Source organism: Labrus bergylta, chromosome 16, assembly GCF_963930695.1.
Source record: "Labrus bergylta chromosome 16, fLabBer1.1, whole genome shotgun sequence".
Taxonomy (NCBI): Eukaryota; Metazoa; Chordata; class Actinopteri; order Labriformes; family Labridae; genus Labrus; species Labrus bergylta.
Window position 1 is genome coordinate 14,671,608 of NC_089210.1, and position 22,409 is coordinate 14,694,016.

At 39.3% G+C, this 22,409-nt stretch overlaps 2 protein-coding genes across 2 annotated transcripts; both read left to right on the forward strand.

The window, feature by feature from the left end:
• The first annotated feature begins 39 nt into the window (after nt 1-39).
• LOC109995760 (uncharacterized) lies at nt 40-15,861 on the forward strand. Its single transcript, XM_020649595.3, has 8 exons — nt 40-371; nt 534-569; nt 1,155-1,463; nt 1,773-2,081; nt 9,198-9,491; nt 9,896-10,219; nt 11,272-11,412; nt 11,508-15,861. Exons 1-8 carry the CDS (start codon nt 305-307, stop codon nt 11,831-11,833), a joined length of 1,806 nt encoding a protein of 601 aa, XP_020505251.1. The 5' UTR covers nt 40-304; the 3' UTR covers nt 11,834-15,861.
• LOC109995783 (deleted in malignant brain tumors 1 protein-like) lies at nt 15,377-20,603 on the forward strand. Its single transcript, XM_029280370.2, has 8 exons — nt 15,377-15,514; nt 15,664-15,720; nt 15,870-15,905; nt 16,708-17,022; nt 17,853-18,146; nt 18,588-18,911; nt 19,681-19,821; nt 19,920-20,603. The coding sequence occupies exons 2-8, from the start codon at nt 15,681-15,683 to the stop codon at nt 20,255-20,257; spliced, it is 1,488 nt and encodes a 495-aa protein (XP_029136203.1). The 5' UTR covers nt 15,377-15,514; nt 15,664-15,680; the 3' UTR covers nt 20,258-20,603.
• The last annotated feature ends 1,806 nt before the right edge of the window (nt 20,604-22,409 follow it).

A 22,409-nucleotide genomic window follows, 5' to 3' on the forward strand; every position in this document is an offset into this window, starting at 1 on the left:
ACTTAACAAGGATAGCCCCACCAGAGCTGAGAAAGACCAATTGGTTTATCTACAACCCTCACAACAGCATGCTTATAAAATTCACAGGATTAAGCCCTAGAACCGAAAATATTTTTTTTGTGACAACTTTGCTGTCTCTGTGCAGCAGCGGTTCCAATTTAAGCAGCTGAGTTCTGCTGAACTTTTTTGTTTAAAAAAAACATCAGCACTGTAAAGAGGAAGTATTTCAGAAAAAAGACAAGCAGGGTTAAGTGCGTCTGCAGGCTTTTTTAAAGTCATTTTTCGGTCTGTCCTTTCACCGATAATGATACAAGCACCCTATGCATCAGCCATGAGGAGCATACAACAGAGAAACCTTTACTTGACCCTGGGTAAGAAGAATGTTCCAAGATTCAACATTTGAAAGCAGGTTAACAGAATAGTTATGACACTATACTTTATTATACTCAATTAATTCAAATATACAGAGAGAGTTAGATGAAAAAAGGACATTTATATTTCTGCACTTATTGTAACTTTCTTCTCTTCTATAGTCTCTGTACTCTGGACCTCTTCTTTGCCTGCTGCAGGTCAGTCCAATTTTCTAAAATTGCTTCATTTCCACAACGATACCATAGCCTGTATTAAGTCTTATGTGCCTGAAGGGTGGTCAGATCAGATCAATTGGGCTAGTTTAGCTGGAATTAGAACAATGTTTTGGTGGGTTGTGGCTCAGTTGGAGTCGTTGGCCGAGCACGAGAACGCTGATTCAGACTTACAAGGCAAAATTGTACTTTCTCTTGTTTGAATCTGTGTATGTGTAGCCTTTCCAGTTCAGTTGGTAGAGTAGTCGTCTTTCAACCAGAAGGTTGCGGGTTCGATCCCCAGCTGGGCAACATGTCTGATGTGTCTGTGGGCAAGACACTTAACCCTGCATTGCTCCCGCTGCTTCAGTGGCGGTATATGAATGGATTAGTTACTTCTGATGGATGATACTACATAGCAACCACTACCATCAGTGTGTGAATGGGTGGGTGTGACATGCAGAGTAAAAATACTTTGAGTAGTCTGAAGACTAGAAAAGTGCGATATAAGCTCAAGTCCATTTACCATTTAAATAACATCTGTCAAAGGTGTCTTTCAGAAATGTTTTTTCTACTGTGATCAATTTTCAGATGCTCAAATCAGATTAGCTGGATCTACTCAGTGCTCTGGAAGAGTTGAACTCTTCTATGGCAGTACCTGGGGAACAGTATGTGATGATGACTGGGACTTAAGAGATGCTGAGGTGGTGTGCAGACAGCTGAGCTGTGGGAAGGCACTGAGTGCTCCTGGAAGTGCCAGTTTTGGTGAAGGAGCTGACCCAATCTTGCTGGATGATGTGGCCTGTTCAGGAAGTGAACGTTCTTTAACTGAGTGTCAATCCAGCGAAATGGGAAAACACAACTGTGAACACAGTGAGGATGCTGGCGTGGTCTGCTCAGGTAAGAACCTTTTTGTAACAAATGTTTTGAAAAATCAAGTGTGCTTTTTGAAATCAACCTGTTTTTGTCATTGTGGGTCTGTGCAGCCTGTAGGAACTTTTTCACATGTAAAAGCTGGTAACCACACCCTGCTGCATGCTCTTTAAATTTAAGAGCAGAATGATAATCGTGATTTGTTGATACAATATTTCTAAATGAATCAAAATGTTTTTCTGCATTTATCTTCAAATCAGTTTTTCAAATGACCCAGTAAGAAAAGAAAGGCATGTTTCATCCAGAAATGTTTTTTCTACTGTGATCAATTCTCAGGTACTCAGATCAGATTAGCTGGATCTACTCAGTGCTCTGGAAGAGTTGAACTCTTCAATGGCAGTACCTGGGGAACAGTATGTGATGATGACTGGGACTTAAGAGATGCTGAGGTGGTGTGCAGACAGCTGAGCTGTGGGACGGCACTGAGTGCTCCTGGAAGTGCCCTTTTTGGTGAAGGAGCTGACCCAATCTTGCTGGATGATGTGGCCTGTTCAGGAAGTGAACGTTTTCTAACTGAGTGTCAGTCCAAAGAAATGGGGGAACACAACTGTCAACACAATGAGGATGCTGGTGTGATCTGTTCTGGTGAGCATAGTTTTTAATATTTTAAATATTGATGAAGTTGTGAAAATATCAAAGGCAACCTAAAGGGCTGGAGGAGAGAATGCTGAGTCTCATCAACTCAACAAAGATAAAGTCAGTGTAATCATTCATGGTAATGCAGTGTTATCATCAAAGAGAAGCTGCTTTTTACTCATAGGTTTACTTTATCATTCATTATTATTATTAATATTGCTTACATTTATTTCAAGGACGACTGTGGCTCAGTGGCTGAGTTGGTCATCTCTCTACCGGGAGTTCTGCACCTGTATTCACAAACATTCTGAGAATCCTCTCAGAGAGCTCCTAACTTACACTAAAAACTCAGAGCAAGGAATTTTAGCCTAGGAATGATTTAGGAACATTCTCAGAGCAACTCTGGGCAAGGAAGAGACGGAAACTTTTGTCTTAATGAGGAGGCGTGGTTGACTCCGTTGCTAGATATGACACATTTCTTTCAGAAGCTGTCATTGGTTGATCTAATAAATGGAGGAAAAACTGTGCTGTCTTAGTGATAATGGCCATAGACAGTGAAATCGATTGGGCCCATTGTGTAATTATGAACATCTCCATGGGATAAATATATTTTAAAAATATATAGCCTACAAAATGTTTGAAATCACATGCCCACTTGTGCAGCAGCCTCTTTACATGCTGATTGTTATATCAACATGTGAAGGTCCTTAATTAGTGATTGGATGCACCTGTGGAGGTAACCACATGTAGACAAACTCAACATACATGTCTCACTTTGCACTGAAAGAAGTCACAGATGGATTTATTAAATGTCTGCACATATCATTTTTGTCTCTTCGGCCAAACAATGATTGAAAACAAATATTCTTCATGGAGTGTTTGCAGAACATGTTTCCATTTTCTCCGCTGCTTGAAAAAACTCTTAAACCTGTTAAAAGTCCTCCTCACTACTCCTTAACAGTTTGTAGCCTTAGGAGCTCTCTTAAGGGCTAAGACACTGCGTGAATAACTTTCCTTTTTTAACAAGGATCTAGTCTTAACTTTGAGGGAAAATTCTTAGGAAATGTCACGATTCTAAAAACGTTCTAAGAATTCTGTCACAAGGAGCAACTCTTAGTACTTAAGAGATTTTGTGAATACAGCCCCTGCAGTGTAAAAGTGCTTTGAGTTGTCAGAAGACTAGAAAGACTTTGCGAGTCTCAAGTCCATTTACCACCATTAATGTAAAAATTACTTCTTATCACATTTCACACACAACTTCAATGCCTTGTTGGGGTTGTATCAAGTCAACTTTGGTTATATTCTTTAATAATTATACTTAATTATTAATAATATAAATAAAATATCATTAAACTATGTTTAATCTCGTTTTGGGGCACCAACCTGTAATCAGGTAAATATAACCAAAATATCACTCAAATCAGTCTCAAGAGTGGTCGTTCTAAGAGTCCTTTTAGGCCTCTTTGTGATCTCAGTGAATAACTCAAATGAGGCTTTTACAGAGGTGCAGGCCCAAGTCCATTGTCTGACTGTCCTAAGCCTGCGTGGCCCAACATCCCCCCCTTTGTCCTGAAGAATGGGATTGCGGGTCGTGGTCTTTAGGGCAAATAGGGCCAACAGTCCATGTGTTAGGAGACAAATGTTCAAATAGTTAGTGAGCAAAAGTCTATACATTTTGAGAGGCATTCGGTCTGGGCAGACACTGAGGCAAAGTCTGGGCAGACTGTCTAACTATGTCTAAAGCTAGGCATAAAACATAACCAGGCATTAGCAAAGCTTTGCTACTCAAGGTGCATTCTTTAACAAAACAAATGAAACAAACAGACAAGAGGAAGGGAGAAAGAGAAGAGTATAAGGTGTAGGTTTGTGGGCTAACTCCTAGCCTGGGCAGGAGTAAGCCTGTGGGAAGGTGTTTGTGGTATGTAGGTGTGTAAATGTACATGTACATTATGTGTCTCCCTACCAATGTCAAAACACAAAACAGGGACTAGGAAACATTCATGTCGGTAGAGTGACATTGTTGTGTTTCTAGAATGGAGGCTACACCCCCACTCCTATGTGGAGTCAGAATCGGGTTCTCTGTAAGCGAGGGAGTCCTTAGGGAGCTCGTAGGAACTCCGGTTATACCTACCCTTCTGTCTCAGACTACGGCCATCCCGAGAGTTCCGTTCGGATCTGGTAGTGATCAGTTCTCCAGGCTGGAACCTACTCTGTGGTTGAGTCCCACCTTCACCCCCCTGGCTCTGTTCTCTATTCTGCCGGTGATATAGTCTCTTATTCCTAGCACGAGGCAACTTGTTGCCCTCACGTGACACGTGACGTAAGCGTGTCTGCCAAACCGCCTGTGCGAATCTCTTGATCTCTTTCATACTAAGCTGATGTGTACGACTATGCAGGGTGACATCTGAACGCACGCAGCCATGCAGGTTGTGCATGAAGATGGACTTGAAAGTTGGGTTCTCTTCCAAACCTGGAGGCTCACGTCCCTGGAAATATGCAGATCTTAGTCGCCAGTAATAATCTTTGGGGGCCTCGTGCTTCTGGTGCAAGACACTGAAAGCACTAAGAAGGGCAGATGCAGGGTCAATGTAGGTGGAGTATTCCTGGCGCAAAGCATTGCAGAGCGCAGAGTACTGGTATCTGATCTCAGGCTGAAGGGTAGTCTTGAAGTTATGGACACTCTTGGAAGTTGTCTTCCAGATCAGCCTGAGTTTTTCTCTTGTGGATGCATCAGGTACCTCACTGAGACACAGGTTAATCTCTCCGAGGTAATCATCGATGCAGAGGTCTGAGTTATCTGGATCAAACCGCTCTACATCCTGTGCCATAGATTCAATGAGCCTTATGCGCATTCTTTGATCTCTGGGTAGAAGGGAGCCATCCCAGTCATCTGAGGTTTGGATATTCCTCAGCCGTGAATCCTGCAATGGGAACCTACAGGTAGCAGGAGGGGGCCTGGTGTTATCTCTGCCTCTGGGGGCTGAGAAGTCACCCCCCTTCCTATGTGGTGATTCAAACCTGTGAAGGTGTGAAAGGGTGTCACAGTTGTCAGAGAACTGGGGCGTTTCCCCAAGGAGCGGGGCTCCACAGTCAAAATCAGGGAAAACTAGACTTATTTCCTCAGTCCTTGGGTTATCCTGGCTGCTCGGTTCTTTACTGAGCTTTTTCAGCAGGGTTGTTTGATCTCTTAAGGGGCTTGGTCCAGGATCAGAGTCATATCCTGACGATATGTCTTGCTCCATGCTTACCTGTGCTCCCTGACTTAATTCAATTAATTCATGTCCAACACTTTCTGCTTGGCAGTTTGTAAGTGCTGACTAACAGATTTGTTTCCTTTCTGCAAGGATCGGACCTTTGGTGGGAGTGTCTCCATGAAATCACGGACACTCCTAGCCGTAGTCTTCCAGATCCGTTTCAGTTTTTCATGTGAGGACGCATGAGGCAGGTCAAGGAGACAATGGTCAACTTCTCTAAGGTAGTTGTTAATACTTGAATCTGGGCTATCTGGGTCAAAACGCTTCAGATCTTTGGCCTGAGGTTCTATCTGCCTGGTTCGCAGGCCCTGACCCGAAGGCTGGCAAGGGTCGTCCGATTCGTCTGACGAATCGTAAGCCCTGTGGTTGTCACGGTAGTAGGGTTGTAACCATGGCGGGGTTTGTGTTCGGCTCAGACGTGGCCGTCTGTCGTGGGACAGGTAGCGTTCGGTGCCCGATTGGGCCTGTGTCTCCTCCCTGTCTCTAGGGGGAGTAAAGTCTCTCCTCCTGCGGGGTGAGGGTTCTCTTCGCTCAAAGCGTATTGCGGAACGCGGGGGCCCTTCATCTTTAATCATCCAGCTCTTTACCGGGTGGTCTGAGGACGTGGGCGCTTTTGTGCCTGGGTCGACCCAGCGGTGCCTTCCCCTCTCCTCCAGATCCTGCAACATGTCTGTCTCCCTCCTCCAGGGGCTTGTTTCAGTCTCCCATCCTTCGTCTGAGGTTTCCTCAGCTGATCTGGGGGCTGCAGTACTTATCTGCCTATCCTGAAATCTGGGTACCGTGTCACTTCGTTTCTTCTGTTCGGCCAGTTTGCTGCTTTCATGCAGTGTTTTATTCTCCTCCTGCAGGGCCTTGCAATTTTCCTGCAAGGTCTTTAGTTTATCCTGCATTCTTTCGAAGTCGTCCCACAGGATCTGTCCTTCTTCTAGTACCCGGGCTAGCTGTTCCCGGTGTATCTCATTCTGCACATTTGATTTGCGCTGATAAAGGAGGAGAATTTCGCCTAGAACATCTGAAACTGTACGTGTTGGCTTCCCAATTGGTTGATTTGCATATTCAACCAAGCCCTTTAGTTTCTTTTCACATGTGCTGAGGGTGTAGGAGTTCAGGCTGTCGAGCTGCTCTATAGGGAGGTGGATAAGATGAGCAACTACGTCTTGAAGGGGTGGATCATCTGATCCATAGTGAGCTTTGGCCCATAGTTGATGTATGTCTTCTGCATACATACTGTCTTTATTAGGGGTGAGCCTGGCTCTGTGGTTGACAAGATCAACTAGCTCTTCTAACTTCTTATCACTAATGCTAATTGACTAGCTATATAGGTTGACACTCTCCTCTAAGGAGAGGTTCGTCAGACCGGCAACAGTTTCTTGCAGTGCTGCGTCGTCTGATCCAAAAGGAGTCTCAGTCCCGACTCACCTAGGGTCTTGGTACACGAGAGCAAATCTTATCTAAGTTTCCCAACTGATCACTGCAGTCTATCCTGGAAGATAGGAGAGGGGATTCATACCTCAAGTCCTCAAAGGAAGGGAGGAACTCACACCTCTCAGACAGCTGGCTATGCAACAATGATGAGGTTACACTCATCAAGGAGCACCACAATCCTTTAGTAGAATACTTCAGGATCAAAATCTAGATTAATGCAACAAATCAAGTTCCTTGATAAAGTCACACTAGCTGCATCATTATGTCCAATTGTTGTATGGACCCAAAGGGGACAACAGTTATGGCTTTAACCATTAACTAACAACATACAACACAACTAAGCCACAGCTTGATGTCTGCTTTGCTTAAACCACAAAAATTTAAAGAAAATATCATTTTCTTCAGAAGGATCCTTTTTAGGATTTAAGTTTGGATTGCTGTGCATTAACAGTGCAATAAAGCTGGTTTATTGAAAGCCTCACACGGGGCACCATTTGTTGGGGTTGTATCAAGTCAACTTTGGTTATATTCTTTAATAATTATACTTAATTATTAATAATATAAATAAAATATCATTAAACTATGTTTAATCTCGTTTTGGGGCACCAACCTGTAATCAGGTAAATATAACCAAAATATCACTCAAATCAGTCTCAAATTAGTTATTTAATTACTAATATTATTAATAATGAATAACTATATTTAATAAATTGAAGGCGTGAAATCCGTACACAAAGCCTTCGCACCCAGCTTATATCACAATGCAAATACACCAGTAATCACAAACAACTGCTCTCTTAAATTATAACAGAATTTATTTAAACAAAGCAACATCAATCCAAAATCAATGAACTTAATTAAGCAAATAACTATTATAAACTAGTCTAAGCAACAAACGTTATCATAGCCGTCTGGATAGCCGCGAGTGTATAGATCTCTGTGCGTAATGGCGCGGTGGTGGAGTTGGTCTACAGATGTACGTTTACACAGGAATATGTGTGTGTGTATGTTCGTAGAAGGGGAAATAAAAGAGGATAAAAGAGAATAAAAGAGAAATGCGTGCCTGAAGAGGCCGGATCACAGTCCGACTCCCGCGCCAGTTTCTGCTTTGATCAACAATTGTTAAAAACACTCTCTAAAGCTAATTCTGCCCAGACCTAATTAAGCCTCACTTGTGAATCGCTTTGTCCGCGATTGGTGAAAGGAAAAGAATCCGGCGATGGAGCAGATCTTCTGCCCGTCCTGGGGCATGGGCGTCTGATGGCGGCGAGGGTCCCTTACGGCGAGAGCGGCTTCGTTGGTTCTCCGTCGAGTGGAAAGATGTCCGTTGATGTCCTTTTGTTGCAGGACGTAATAAGACTGTTATCTTTCTGATAATCTGTTATAGTCTGACGCTCTCCGAGAAACTGAGATGCGTTCACTGGACAATCCGAGCTCGGAATTTAGAACACTGCCGGCCGCGGATTACCTGCGCGCCAAAAACTTAAAACAAAGGAAGATTGTTGCAGGAAACAGGAGATAAGCTTGGGTCTCCAAGCACCAGAAGTCAGCGCGTGGAAAGAGGAAGAACAATGGAAGTCTTGGAGCTTTGTAGCCTGGCCTGCTCCATGGGGGGTCTACCTCAGGTCCCCTCCAATGAGGAGAGAGAGGTTCCGGTCCCCCCCTTACTTCACGCGTAGGTGTGAAGTACCGCAGGGGATTCTGGGATTAAGAGTCCTTTTAGGCCTCTTTGTGATCTCAGTGAATAACTCAAATGAGGCTTTTACAGAGGTGCAGGCCCAAGTCCATTGTTTGACTGTCCTAAACCTACGTGGCCCAACAGCCTCAATTGGATTAAGTGGGGACATACATTCAATAAATGCCAAGAGTATTTCTAACTAAGACAAATGTTCACTTGAAACTCAACAGAATTTATAGTACATTAACAAAATACAAAATACATAACTCTTAACCACAAATATACGGTATGTGTTATAGCAATAGCAGAGCGTCTGTTATTTGGGTTGCTGTGTTCACTGGCACTTTGTGTATTTGTGAGGTTCAAACCCTTTCCTGTTCCTCTTCATTTGGTGCCAGAAGTTTGCTGTGACTAGCATGATATGTGGTAGTGGTATCATCAAAGTTAACAACACTTTTAAGCTCAGAGGAAGGAAAGTTATAATAAAACTCAAATAAAGCAAGTACCATGATTAAACATACTTTTAAAATGTATTTGTTTATTTATAAAGATATAAAATAGTTTGTCCTTTATTCAATACATCCGGTTTGATTATACAAAACAAGTTAACCAGATGATTATTTGATAGTTGGTGTATTCTATATACTTCTGATGATTGTGGCTTGCCAGAATATGCTGAATACGATCTGAAAAACATAGGCATATTCTTGTCAGATTGAAGATAAATTAAGAGAACTGTATCACCAAAGTATTGTTGTTTTTTTTCAGTTAGCCTCCCTAAGCCCAGCATCTCCATGATACCTGTTGGTGAGGTTACCTGGGGTCAGGATATCGTCATCATTTGTTCCATCACAGTTGAGCTTCTAGGTGGCACATTCACTCTTCAGAAAATCCCAGGCTCATTCGCAGTGACCCAAACACCAAGTTCCAACTCTGCTACGTTCAACATTATTCAAGTTGACTTTGAAAATGATGGATCCTATCAGTGTCAGTACGAGAAAAGCATTTCAAGTCAAAATTTCACCTCCGTCCTAAGTGACCCACTCAGACTCTCCATCACTGGTAAGGACAAAAGTCAGTCTCTTTAACATGTTGATTTGTAAATACTTTTCTAAACATACAATATAAGTTATTTTATTTAGTTTCTTGTTTTCAATGTTGTCTGTGTAGGTTCTCAGTCATCCAGTTCATGTTAAATAGAGGCTTGTTCCAATGCAGACTGGACTTACTTTTAGACTTACTTTTTCAATGATGTTTATTGTTTTTAGATTTATCTTTCTTTAATATGTACTCACAATCTGAGTAAGGTCTTTTACTTGCTCTTTTGTTAAGTGTCTCGAGATAATGTTTGGCGCTATACAAATTTGGATTGATTGATTGATTGATTTATTGGATCTAGATCTTATCTTTTCTGTAAATAAATCCTGTTGTATTATATTTTCTTCATCTCACCCTTTTGAAACCAGTGAGACTGCAACAGCCGAGTATCTCTCTCACATCTCCTAACAGAGGGCTGGTCTGGAGTCCTGAAGGTGCAGAGGTCACCAGGGGTTACCGCTTTGTCCTCATCTGCTCCATTAACTGCAACTATCCTGAGGGCCAGTTCTTTCTCATCTCCTCTGACTCAACCATTGTTGCCGCAAAGCGAACAGTCAACCACTCGGCCTCCTTTGACTTCCCTGTAGCTGATTATAAACACCAGGGCAACTACAGCTGTGTGTATGAGGTCGAACTGTCTACAAGGAGATTTAATTCTACTGAGACTGGACCAATCAGCGTTATCATTAAATGTAAGTAGGTGGGAGCATTAAGTTTCATGAACAAAACCACTGATGAGTAAAGTTATATTTTACCTTAACAAAATCTTTACGAGCTGTGTGATCTCTCTTTATCTCCCTTCATTTGTGTAAAAGCACCAGTGCAACAAAATGCAAAGCTAAGCAGACTAATAACAACAAGTAGACAACAATCAAGTGAAGCTTTAAAAACAGTTTAAAATATCATCAGTCTCATTGTCTTAAAGAGCCCATATTATGCCCTTTTTGGGGTTCATATATTTAATCTATGCACCTACTTTTGTATGTTCACAAAAAAGTGAACCTCCTCCTCCGAAAAAAGTGTCTGTTTTCATGTACTGCTCCTCCTTGCTCCCTCTCCGCTCTGAGTCCGTCAGCTACGCTCTGTTGAGCCCACACTGTTAGACCCCACATGGGCCAAGTCTGCTCTGATTGGTCTGCCGATCCACTCTGTCGTTATTGGTCAGTTGCTCAGCACGCGTCTCGGAAATTTCAACATGAGTTGCAGGGCTTGCCACAACGAGCCAATGGACTTATATCAGTGATCTCACACTGACAATGACGCCGCACTGACAAATTTCTATCGAGGAGGGCTAGAATCGAGCGTTAGATGCAGCTAATGCTACAGCTAACAGGAGGACGTAGAAGAAGCCGCGTTTCTGCGGACTTTGAATTTTTACACATAGATGTGCCTAAACATGCACAGGACACTTGGAAAACACACTAAAGGGCATATAAAACCAGAAAAAAGCATGATATGGGTCCTTTAAAATGCCCATATTCATAAAGAACACAACCTTCTAAGTGCAGTATTGGCAGTGTTTGGTCATAAATCAAAATGACCAGATTTCTTGCTGGTTGGTGAGAGTGAGTTGGAATTCCAGTCTTTCAATTATACTGAAATCAAATTAGGTTTGTTCATGTGATGCTTGGTTAAGAAATGATACATCTGGGGGTTATATATCAGAAGTGCATTTGACTAGGCAATGGTGAGAGGTTAAACATGTACTTGTACGATAAATGAATCAAATGCTTTTCCCTCTCAGTGTCTCTGTTGCTGATGGTGTCCTCAGTAGCTGCTGGCTTCCTGCTGCTGCTGCTGCTGCTGCTGCTGCTGCTGGTGGTGGTCTGTCTGGTCTGCAGGAGAAGAAAACGAGCAAAGCAGCCAACCCTTGTCCACAACAAATGTACACACCAAGACACACAGTTTTACAATTTTGAATACACACTTTCTCCAAAGATCTTTCATAACTCACACATTGTTCCAATACTTCTGTTTCAGTGGCTGTCAGAGTGGGAAAGTATTGCAAAGATGATGAAGATGATTATGTAAATATAAATTCAATGGAAACCAAGAAGAATCTCAAAGAGGAAACAGTGGATGAGGACAATATTTATGAGGAACCAGAGCGATTTGATGATCATGATTCTGAAGAAGTAGGCCTAAATTCACGTTTGAGAAAGGACAAGGGGGTCTGTTTCAATGAAGATGAAAACAGACAAGAGGAAGAAGAAACCAGTGAAGAAGAAGATGACTATGAAAATGTAAAACCACTTACTGAAACAACTGATGGCATTTATGGAAATTATGATATTATTTGTCCTTAATGCATTTCCGCCATGCATGCAAGACTGTGCGCTAGTCATTGTTTAGATCTAATCCTAAATCTTTTTTTTTTTAGCAGGATACATTGCATTTTGAAAGTTATTTTGTACATTTATGACTTTCATTTTGTCATAAAATATCAAATGATCTTCAAAGCATTATTGTTAGAAATTCAGATGTTTCTTTATTAAGGTGCAAATCTCACAGAGTACAGAGTAGTCTGTGAGAGTAGTTCATAGGACTCAAGAACACATATTTATACACACAGAAACAACTCAGCAGTTTTTATCATACATTCTTCATAAGAGAAGAAGTTTCTCTTCCATAATTAGAGGTTGTTTATCATCAAGATCGTGGGAGGCTTTACACATCAAGGTTACATAAGACTGTGTTCATTAAAGAGCCCATATTATGCCCTTTTTTGGGGTTCATATATTTAATCTATGTACTACGTACTTTTGTACGTTCACAATAGCTAAAGTCCGAAAAAAGTGTCTGTTTTCATGTACTGCTCCTCCTTGCTCCCTCTACGCTTTGAGTCCGTCAGCTACGCTCTGTTGAGCCCACACTGTTAGACCCCACGTGGGCCAAGTCTGCTCTGATTGGTCTGTCGATCCACTCTGTCGTTATTGGTCAGTTGCTCAGTACGCGTCTCGGAAAACCCTAACCCAACTGCATATTGGGTAGTGCAAAAAAAAAATTGCCAAAGACATGTAGGTATTATCATTTTATTCCCACAAGCACACAGCATTGATGGAGTTGGCAGAGGATGTGGAAGGTTAGCACAATGCCCCCCAAGCTTTTCATAAAGCTTGGGAACATTACAGCTGTCATATAGGGATAGATGTAATGAGCGACAGTAGCTCATTCTGTAGGAACTTGGGTTGGGAACCGAAGAGTCACCTGTTCAAGTTCCTGTGCCGACCATAATATGGAAGTTGGTGTGGTAGCTGGAGAGGTTCCAGGTCACTTCCCAGGTACTGCTGAGGTGACCTTTTGCTCATAGCTTAGTAATCTGTACTTTTGTATTGGTTTTGAATATCTGAGTATTTTAGTACTATAAACTGGTGTTTCATAGTCAGTAATAAACATTTTGACCTCAAATATTCATGATAGTCTTAAAGCAAATTGCTTCAGAAATGTAATGATAGATAAAGCAGGAGAGTTAGAGTGGTGGCTATAGATGTTATCAGGGCCTGGCTTTGATGGAACAGCACGTATTGATCATTTTGAACAATTATTGCTGTCTTCGCTTTGCAGATTTGAAAACTGCAGACTGTAATTACAGTTTATGTCCATAAGATGTCAGACGCTGCTTACATTCTAGAGATGTGTGAATACTCTCCTGACTGCACTGTACTCTATGTGAAGTCATTGGAACAAAGGATTTCTTAAGGCAGGTATTTTTAGTTTTCATGTAAAAGAGATACATTAATCAGTATTATGCACTTGTATTTAACACTTTTCAAAGGGCACCTGAAATATTTTCAAACGTAAAGTATATTCCTCCTCACAACAAGCTAACAGAATTTTAGTTTGTATCCATAGTGGACTGTATCACTTTTTTAGAAAACACCCTTTATATTGAATATATAGTTGTAAAAAAATGGTTAACATTTTTTCAGCTTTATTCTATTTAAAGAAGAAAAAAAACTAATTTCACTTATTTGAAATTGAGAGATTAAAAAAACATTTCTTGCACAGATTCACTAATTAATATTTGGTTCACTTAATTGAAGGAGAATCTTCACTCATTTCTGACACATCCCATAAAGTAACCTAAGAACATGATTTGTTTCTGTCCATGATTATTGTAATTTCCTGTTTTATTTTGTACATATCTTTGTGTCGTTCTTACAGATGCTGCTTCTCATGCTTTCCCGCATTGTTCTTTCCTGACCTGCTGTGTCTCGTTATCCCCTGGTTTTCTGTGTATATAATCCCTGCCACTCTTTTACTCGATTGATCTGTTCGTGGTAAATTGATGCGCTGACATCTGGCAAAAACTGAGGCCTTGTATATCTGCTACAGAGGGCTCTGGAGACGCAGCACAGCGGAGCCAGTGGAAGCACACACATTGAATAAAGTAAAAACCTATCAACTCCGATGGAGACGGAACCAAACACGCATTATGACCCAGACCTGCTCCATTGTGTCAATACATAACCTTTCTGTTGATATGATAGATGATGAGGGGATATGGATAATGGCTTCATAAATGTATTTTTGACATCAGATGTAGTTATAAGGTTATAATGGTTATAATTTTTAGGTATAAGGATCTTTAAAAAAAAGGCTCAAAATGACTTCACTTCCAGTGACCTGCAGTCCTTAAATGTCCTCTGACGTTGTTTTCTCCTTTCTAGATCCTTGCTTGTGTTGTTCTTACACTTAGTTGTTCGCAGCTTTGGATAAAAGCATCTGCTAAGTGAATTGTAGAATTCTAGAAGGAAATCTGCATTTCTATTTTATTCTTCCTGACTTGCTAATCACTGGTTCTGATCCGTCTTGCCCACACTCAGCGGTTTTTAGTATCAGAAAAGTTAGGGCACATGTAGTTTGTAAGACTAGGGAATAGCCCACATTATAACAAAAGATGTCCTTTTGAATCGTCTTGATTCGTATTGATAAGTAAGCAAGATCACCAATTGCTTCATTCGGAGCCAAGGTTGGAGCTATGTTTCCCATTCTCCATTGACTGCAATAAGACATATCCTCCAAGTCAGTGTGGTTCTTTAATCGGAAAAGCCACAGTTTCTTGCAGTATCTTTTCAGGGTGCTGATATTTTATGACAATGTGAAGATGATGATGTGCCAAAAGCATGTGTAGTTTCATATCTGCATAAGTAAAGCACCAACACAACTATTTGTGTCTGTTATCAGTTAGCCTTGTTAAAGTGTCTCATGTGCAGAGACAGTTTGTGTCCTGTTCATCATTTTATATATAAACAAGGCCTTGCAAGTTGAAGTGAAAACTTCTCTTGAAATAACTGTTTTTTAGTAGGCCCTTGAAAGAAATGTAAAAATGTTTGGTGAATCCTGTGAATGAAAGGACATATCATGCATAATGCTTTTCTGTCAAAAGGAAATTAATATGAAACAGATAAAGACATGAGTAAGTATCAAATTGGCTTTCCATCAATACACAAATAAAAATAGTAGTCAGTGCCATAGGTTGCTCATCATTATCATGTTACATATAAGAGCTTGTAATATGAGGTGTCTCTGTAATGCTCTTAAATGATTTTCACTTGTGAGTATTTCACATTTTGATTGAAAAATTATGTTTTTATTGTGAAAATATTGGCTCATAGCAAAAAACCCAAGGGAACTGTTATAGTCATATACTGTAGTCTAAACTAATGCAGTCTAAACTGTAGTCTAAAAGAAATGTCCAGCTCTTTGGTGTTTTTTAAGCAATTGCTCTCAGTAGCTCTAATCAACCAGAAGCAGCTGCAAAAAACTCTGATATATCTTCTGAACACTTCCTGACCAACAAACGACAGAATTCAACACAACCTAGTTTTTATGCTGACATGTCAATAGCCAACTGGTTCATTTGCAATTCTGACTAAAGCATTCCGCTGGGACTGACAGGATCCAACACTATAAGATCCACAGGGGAAGAGGAAGAGGAGACAAAAAGAATACAATATTATTATATTGACCATTTTGCTGTTTTGGTATGCCATTTTTTGCACTTATTACTCTGTATTATTGAAATGCTTAGTTCCACTGCTCTATACTTCCAGCTTAAAAATATGACAACCAAGATAACAAGACAATGTTCCAGGAAGGACCACTAGGATGAGTATTCTGTGTTTTATTACAGAGCGTTGTGTGTCAGCCATGAAGAGCATACAACAGAGACACCTTTGCTTGACCCTGGGTAAGGCTGAAATTTCCAAAATTATATTCTTTGAAAAAAGCTTTACAGAATGGTATAGACACTTAGAAATAGAAATATTCTGCAGAAAGTTCATTTATATAAACAAATACAACATTAAATAAAATGTATTGCTTTATTCTCTCCAATAGTTTGTTTCTTCTTGATTTCTTCTTTGCCTGCTGCAGGTAAATCAACTTTTCTTTGTGATGCAACCCTTTATTTGCATTCCCTGGTGAAATATAATATTGTAGGTTTTGTCGGGGGTGATGTGTATTGATGTGTCATTTTTTTCTGTTTAATCAACTGTTTTTCTGATCAGTGTTTTCCACAAAAAACAAACACATTTGTATTATTATTCAAATATGAGAAGAAATTGTATTACATTATTATTATTATTTTTAAATGGAATAACAGGAATATCTCTGTGCTTAACTTTGCCTGTAAACACACTAAATATTGTACATTCTGTCTAATTTACCTTAAAGGTGGGCAGATCAGATTATTTGGGCCTTCTTCTACCCACGGCTCTGAAAGGTTGAAGTCTATCAGAGAAGTGACTATATATATGTTGATATCTGTTACTTAAACGTTGCTGAGGTGATGTGAAAACTTGGTTTTCTAAGGTCAGCACAGGACTCCAGACACTATTGGGACTCTTGTGTTTCCTCAGTTGAGAAAAGTAAAAGTAAAAAAAATAATAATAATACTAGGAAAATAATGTATCCTTTTTTGTCACTCAACAAACCTATTTGTATTGATTTGGAAGCTTGTAGAATCATTTCACATGTAAAACTGGTAATAACAAAAATGCAGCATGCTTTATCAAATGAAGAGCAGAATAATACGAGGGAAATGTTGATAAATATTTTGTTATTTATTCATGAATTTTTGCCACGTGTCTTTAAAAAGACGATATAATAAAACAGATACAATCTTAGAGAAAACAATTGCAGCAATGATTTGTTTCCCTCTGTGTTGAATTCCTAGGTTCTTCAATCAGATTAACTGGGTCTGGGTCTACTCATTGCTCTGGAAGAGTTGAAATCTTGCACAGTGGTTATTGGGGAACAGTGTGTGATGATAAGTGGGATTTAAGTGAAGCTGATGTGGTGTGCAGACAGCTGAACTGTGGGACAGCACTGAGTGCTCCCCATGAGGCCTTTTTTGGTGAAGGAACTGGTCAAATTTTGCTTGATGAGGTGGACTGTTCAGGAAGGGAAACTTCTCTTATCGAGTGTCTGGCCAGAGAAATGGGAAGACACGACTGTAATCACAATGAGGACGCTGGTGTGATCTGTTCTGGTGAGTTTTCAATCTCTTGTCTGATTTATGTTGTAATAAAAGTTATCATAATTACAGGATTATCATCGGAGAAAAGAAATAACTAAAAGACCTCAACAAGTTTTGTTGTGGATGTATGTTGTGTATTAACCAAGACAATTGCATGTCAACAGAACTTGATTGACACCACAGGATTTACAGCAGTTTAGAGCTATCAATACATAAATAAAATAAATCTATTTGAAATGATTAACTACCTTTTTTTGAACACAAAGCAGCAAAAGCCTCAACTTTGATTTTAGTTTTCTCATTTACTTTGTTGAAACAACCTCACGCTTTTGTGTCCTTTATTATCTATTACATTTGTTTTGATTCTCTCCTCTGACATTACACAACCTGATACCTTTTGGCAGTCGGAGCTAGGAGTTGTTGAATGTCGATAAAGCTAATCTACAATTTTGATAATAATTAACTATCCACCAACACATTTTCTTCTCACAAAGCTGGTGGAAAAAAATCTCATTTGGCATTTAACTGAAATGCAAGACTGCCCGTCCATGCCTGCATGACCACTAAGACGAATCCAGCCTTTAACATACTGTACAATGTCTAGTTAAACATTTAAAGCGTTATTGCATTTTAAATAAATATATCCAATATAGAGAGGGTTGAGTATACAAAACAAGTCATGTAAGCAGATGATCATTTCATAGTTAGCGTTCCCATATTTTATCAATGATTCTTCATATGTCTTACCATATGCATAATGAGATCTGAAAAACAAAGGCTGATAACTGTCAGATATCACTGAGTATTGTATCACAATGTAAGTATTGTATTATTTATTTCAGAAAGCCTCACAAAGCCAACCATCTCCATGAATCCTGTTGGGGAGCTAAACTTGGATCAGAGTGTCAACATCACTTGTTCAATCTCGACTCGGATTTATGATGGAACGTTTTACTTGAGGAAGATCCCAGGTCATTCCAAAATGACCGAACGGCCAAATACAAATTCTGTCACCTTCAATATCCATAGAATGAGCTTCGATGATGAGGGATTGTACGCGTGTCAGTTCAAGAAAAGTGTCTCTGGTCAAGTCTTTAGGTCCCCCCGAAGTGACACTGTGAGTCTCTCTATCGCTGGTAAGTTAAACAAATATTGATCATTTTAAAATATAACACAAAAGTCAACATGGTCATTCTTGTATTGATGGTTTGTTAAAAAGGTTAAAATTGATATGATAGTGTCTAAACTTTCTTTAAAACATGTTTTTGTCTTTGCAGTAGAACACTATGTGATAAAGATAATAAGTTATTAGAGCACCTCCCAAAAGAGCTTCACATCTTAAAGTATTTGAGGAAGCATAATGCATAATGAGGAAGTATAAACAAGAAGTATCAAGACACAATTTTGTGTGAACTTCACAAGAAGCTAGTTTTGTCTCCATTTCAACTACCAATAAATTCACAGCCTTAATGTGCTTGATTGTGTATGGGGCTTTATCAGGAATCTGCACCTTATCCTGACCTGTTTTTAAAATCCTGTTGTCTTATTGTTCTTTGTATTATCCCTTTCGAATCCAGTGAGACTGCAACAGCCGAGTATCTCTCTCACATCTCCTAACAGAGGGCTGGTCTGGAGTCCTGAAGGTGCAGAGGTCACCAGGGGTTACAGATTTATCTTCATCTGCTCCATTAACAGCAGCTACTCTGAGGGCCAATTCTTTCTCATCTCCTCTGACTCAACCATTGTTGCCACCAAGCCTGCAATCAACCACTCGGCCTCCTTTGACTTCCCTGTAGCTGAGTATAAACACCAGGGCAACTACAGCTGTGTGTATGAGGTCGAACTGTCTACAAGGAGATTTAATTCTACTGAAACAGGAGCAATCAGGGTTGTTATTAAATGTGAGTAGAATTAAGCTTAGCATTTTTTAATTTTTTAATTACCAATTAAAGTGTACACTGTGCAATATTGGTAAAAGTGTCATAACAAAATATTTTATGATGTGCAATATCTCCCTTTGTTTCCGCTGAAAAGGCAGATAAGCCTTTATACAAATTAGATAAAGACCCAAACAGGGCAAAAACTTAACTAAAAAAATCAAAGTTACTGGCTGGTTAAATAAAAATACATTTCTGGAGAAAAAAAACCCTTCTCAAACGAAGCTCAAGTCCATTTACCATTTACCAACAACTAATAACTTCCTAATGACTTCAAAATTGTTCCATCCTCTTTCTTTATAGCAATGGCTCCGCTCAGCAATGTTAGTTATTAAATAGAGTACCATAAACTCGTTTAGGCTGATTAAAGACCAGCTGTGCTGCAGCAATTTGGACCATTTTCAGAGGTGTGTATGTGTACAGTATGCTTGCAGCCCTGGTTTAATGGTAAGTCAAGGTGGCAGCATATTAAGTTGGACAAAACCTAATTGGTCTGTAAAAATGTTTTGGTCATGAATCATAGTAACCTAGTTTCCAGCAGATGTCGTTGGGGTAAAGCTGAAGTGGATGGAAGCTTACATTTTTTTCCACTGGTTTAGCATATGAATGAATACCCTCACCCTTATATCTAAGTCTTGGGTTTAAACTTAAAGCACACTATTTTAGCCGTATGTGGTTTAGAAATAATAAAACATTTATGTATGATAAACTAATCAAATGTTCTCTTTCCTAGTGCCTCTCTATAATGTGCCTCTGGTGTCCTCAGTAACTGCTGGGATCCTCCTGTTGCTGTTTGTAGTGCTTTTGGTGATCTGTCTGCTCTGCAAAAGAGGACGAAAAGCCAAGCAGCCAGGAACCCTGGTCCAAACTCAATGTGCTCATCAAGCCACATATTTTCTACATTTTAAATACACACTTTCTCAAGAGTTCAGCCATAAGTACTGACATGTGTTTCAAATTCTTCTGTTTCAGTGGCTGCCAGAGTGGGGAGTTGTCATGAAGATGATAGAGAGGACTATGTGAATGTTTGTTCAGTTGACACCGAGAAGAATCTGAAAGAGGAAACGGTGAGAGTGGAAGAAGAGAATATATATGAGGAGCCAGAGAGATACAAGGGCCATGATTGTGATGAAGTGGCCCCAGATTCAATCTTGAGAAAGACCAACGAAGTCTTTTTCAGACAAGAAAGAGAAGAACGACAAGAAGAAACCAGTGAAGTTGAAGATTACTATGACAGTGTAATCCAGCCATTTAATGAACCAACTTTAGACATCTATGAAAAACAGGAGGATATTTATCTAGACCTTTAGGTGTCAGAATGATTTAAAATGGCAAAAGTACTGGACCTTTGACCCATGGCAAACAGTTTTATCAAGTATAAAAACAATTAAAATCTTAAAGTGTGAACCGATCAAGTGGACAGTGAAGACACGTGTTACATTATGCCTAAGATATATTACCTTGTTCTCCTCCTTATTCATTCTATCCACATAATTTTGCTTTAAATCTAGAAAATCATAACACCATTTCAATTTGTAAAAAAATGAATACTACTGTTTATCTGACTGTGTTTTAATAAAAGTGAACTGTTTTTATTGTATACAAAATTTCTCCAAACTTCCTGTCTTCCATATTCTCACGTCTTGTATTTGCAGAGAATGACAAGTGGTTAAAGGCTTTATATGTGATTTTTTTGATCTAGCAGATGTCGCCCTTGAGCACCAGCATGAAACCAAAACTACTCGCGCTGCATTGTTGTGTTAGCATGCTAATGCTAGCGATCTTTACTATGCTCGTATCGTCACACTGCATGTAAATATACCTGAAATGATATGCGTGATCTAGAAACACAGCTAAGCAGTGAGTACAGTATGGTATGCTTCTTTTCTCTAGTCCCTCAATTAAATGTAATGTAATGTAAACAAACTGAAGATAGGACTCTGAAAACTCTGAAAACATCACAGACAGTGGGACTCGGGTGTTACACCCATTGTAGACAGTCATTACTCACAGTTATTTTCACAGGATATACTTGATTTATATTACATTTAAGTGTGAAAAATCGCATAAAAAGCCTTTAAGATAACAAAAATATTCAGTTGAGTGTGAACAATGCAAAGAAAACTAATTCATGTTCATTTTTAAACAGCTAAATAACTGTAGATAGACACTGTGAATATGAACTGAAGTTGACTAAAGATACGTTCAAGATACTTCTAGGCAATGTGGTTAGAGCACCTCCCTAAAGAGCTTTGAGTATTTGAGGAAGTATAATTCATATAGAGGAAGTATAAAGAAGAAGTATCAAGACACAACTTTGGTTTTGGACTTGTGTTTTAAGACATTTTATGTTTGAGGTGTTTATGAACACAAGACGCTAATTTAAGCTATGATTCAACTGCCATTAAATTCACAGCCTGAGAAAATGCCAATTGTTATTAAGGAAGTATTTTCTCTAAGACGGTTTTATCAACATCAACATCTCATACTGCTCCTTGTTATGAATTTGTCAGATCTAGAATAAATTTGCCTGGATTCCTAAGATCTAGATTCCTTTCTTAAGTGTTTAAAGATTCAGAATCCATTTAGATCACTTTTTTAAATGTATCTTTTGAGATGTATTGACACTTGTCCTTGAACTTGTGTTCTATTCACTTTAAAGCTGCTGGAAAATCTGGAATTTTGGTTGAAGGACTCCAAAAATGAATCCTGTCTACTATGACAGCTCTTTAAAGAACAGTAACACAGGTTTTGCTAAAAATTGACAACCATCAACAAAATGCAAAAAAAAGAAACAGTTAGAAAAAAGAATCAGCCAATATTTTTCTAGTTTTACTCAAACAGACCATATCACTAACCTTTTGATATAATATTGTTCAGGATTCATTACTTGAATGTGATCAATTTAAACAATATAAACAATGACTGAGTGAGGTTTTTTCTCACTAATCGATTCAGAGCCAATCGGAAACATCAACACACGGAGAATTGGAAAAGAAAGAGGTTAAGACATTGGTCCTTTCCCGAATAGCCACAGTTCAGTATGCAGTACTTCTCAGTATGGAGTTTCAGTATACTGAACTTTCGTGGTCATTCAGTATGCATATTTTGGGTCCACCTCAGTATACTGAACATTTCAGCATGGATACTAACTTCCGGGTTTCATGCAGTATGGATCGGATGCATCCTTTCAGGAAAAGAATTGTATTTCACCACCCACAATGCTGTGCGAAAATAAACGTAAATTGTTCACTTCACGTGTGCCTCATAATCAAAACAAACTAGCGTGGATTAATTTAATAAATTTTTGCTACTTTTAATTAACAACAAAAAATATAACAAATGTCTGAATTATTATAAACCCTTTTCCCCTGAGACCTCTATTTAAATAATGATTTCCATATTTATGTATGTGTCTTTATTGGTTTATTTTACTTTACTGAATGAATCAGACGACGAAGG

What these genes read in the sequence shown, in the direction of transcription:
- LOC109995760 (XM_020649595.3), top strand. Translation starts at nt 305, where the DNA reads ATGATACAAGCACCCTATGCATCAGCCATGAGGAGCATACAACAGAGA. An exon ending in AAACCTTTACTTGACCCTGG is followed by an intron (nt 372 to 533) that starts GTAAGAAGAATG and finishes TCTCTTCTATAG; the next exon opens with TCTCTGTACTCTGGACCTCT. An exon ending in TGCTGGCGTGGTCTGCTCAG is followed by an intron (nt 1,464 to 1,772) that starts GTAAGAACCTTT and finishes ATCAATTCTCAG; the next exon opens with GTACTCAGATCAGATTAGCT.
- LOC109995783 (XM_029280370.2), top strand. Translation starts at nt 15,681, where the DNA reads ATGAAGAGCATACAACAGAGACACCTTTGCTTGACCCTGG. An exon ending in TGTGAGTCTCTCTATCGCTG is followed by an intron (nt 18,147 to 18,587) that starts GTAAGTTAAACA and finishes TTTCGAATCCAG; the next exon opens with TGAGACTGCAACAGCCGAGT. An exon ending in AATCAGGGTTGTTATTAAAT is followed by an intron (nt 18,912 to 19,680) that starts GTGAGTAGAATT and finishes TCTCTTTCCTAG; the next exon opens with TGCCTCTCTATAATGTGCCT.